The sequence below is a fragment of the Crocuta crocuta genome, unplaced genomic scaffold (assembly GCF_008692635.1).
Source record: "Crocuta crocuta isolate KB4526 unplaced genomic scaffold, BGI_CrCroc_1.0 scaffold675, whole genome shotgun sequence".
Lineage (NCBI taxonomy): Eukaryota > Metazoa > Chordata > Mammalia > Carnivora > Hyaenidae > Crocuta > Crocuta crocuta.
The window spans coordinates 2,688,333-2,688,783 of NW_027528796.1; the positions used below are offsets into that span (position 1 = coordinate 2,688,333).

Genomic DNA, 451 nt, shown 5'->3' on the forward strand with positions numbered 1-451 from the left:
AGGGCCTTCCACCTGCCAGCACAGAGCCCGGGCGCGCACGGCAGCGGGGCTGGCAGCCGGGAGGGCCGCAGCCTGCTGGAGGAGGTGCTGCACCAGCAGAGGTACGCCCCCGGCGTCCGCCACCGCCCCCGGGCAGGACTCGGGACGGCTGGCGGGCTTCCTTGCGTACCCTTGCCTCGTGGGCTCCCGCCCGTCTCCCCGCAGGCACCTGCGGGCCCCGGGGTGGAGGAGCTGCCGGTGGGGCCTGGTCCCGGTAGGTGGGGGCGGGAGTCAGGGTTGCTCACTCCGAAGCCCGCCCGTGAGGGGGCAGGGAGTGGGTGTCACGTCCGGTTGGCATCCCTGGGCTGCTGCAAGACGGAGAATGGAAATGTCAGGAATTGCTCAGGGGATTAGTCACGCACAGCCTTGCGCGTGGAGAACGGCCCCGGCTGCGGGCGCGCAGGGTGGAGAG

The 451-nt window shown here is 72.5% G+C and overlaps 1 protein-coding gene across 1 annotated transcript in view; it reads left to right on the top strand.

Annotated features, from left to right (window-relative positions):
- SIK1 (salt inducible kinase 1) overlaps positions 1–451 on the top strand; it is a 12,939-nt gene that overhangs the window by 7,516 nt on the left and 4,972 nt on the right. Inside the window, exons 13-14 of the mRNA XM_077755368.1 lie at positions 3–101; positions 205–253. Coding sequence (XP_077611494.1) covers positions 3–101; positions 205–253 — 148 coding nt within the window. The remainder of the gene's footprint in view (positions 1–2; positions 102–204; positions 254–451) is intronic.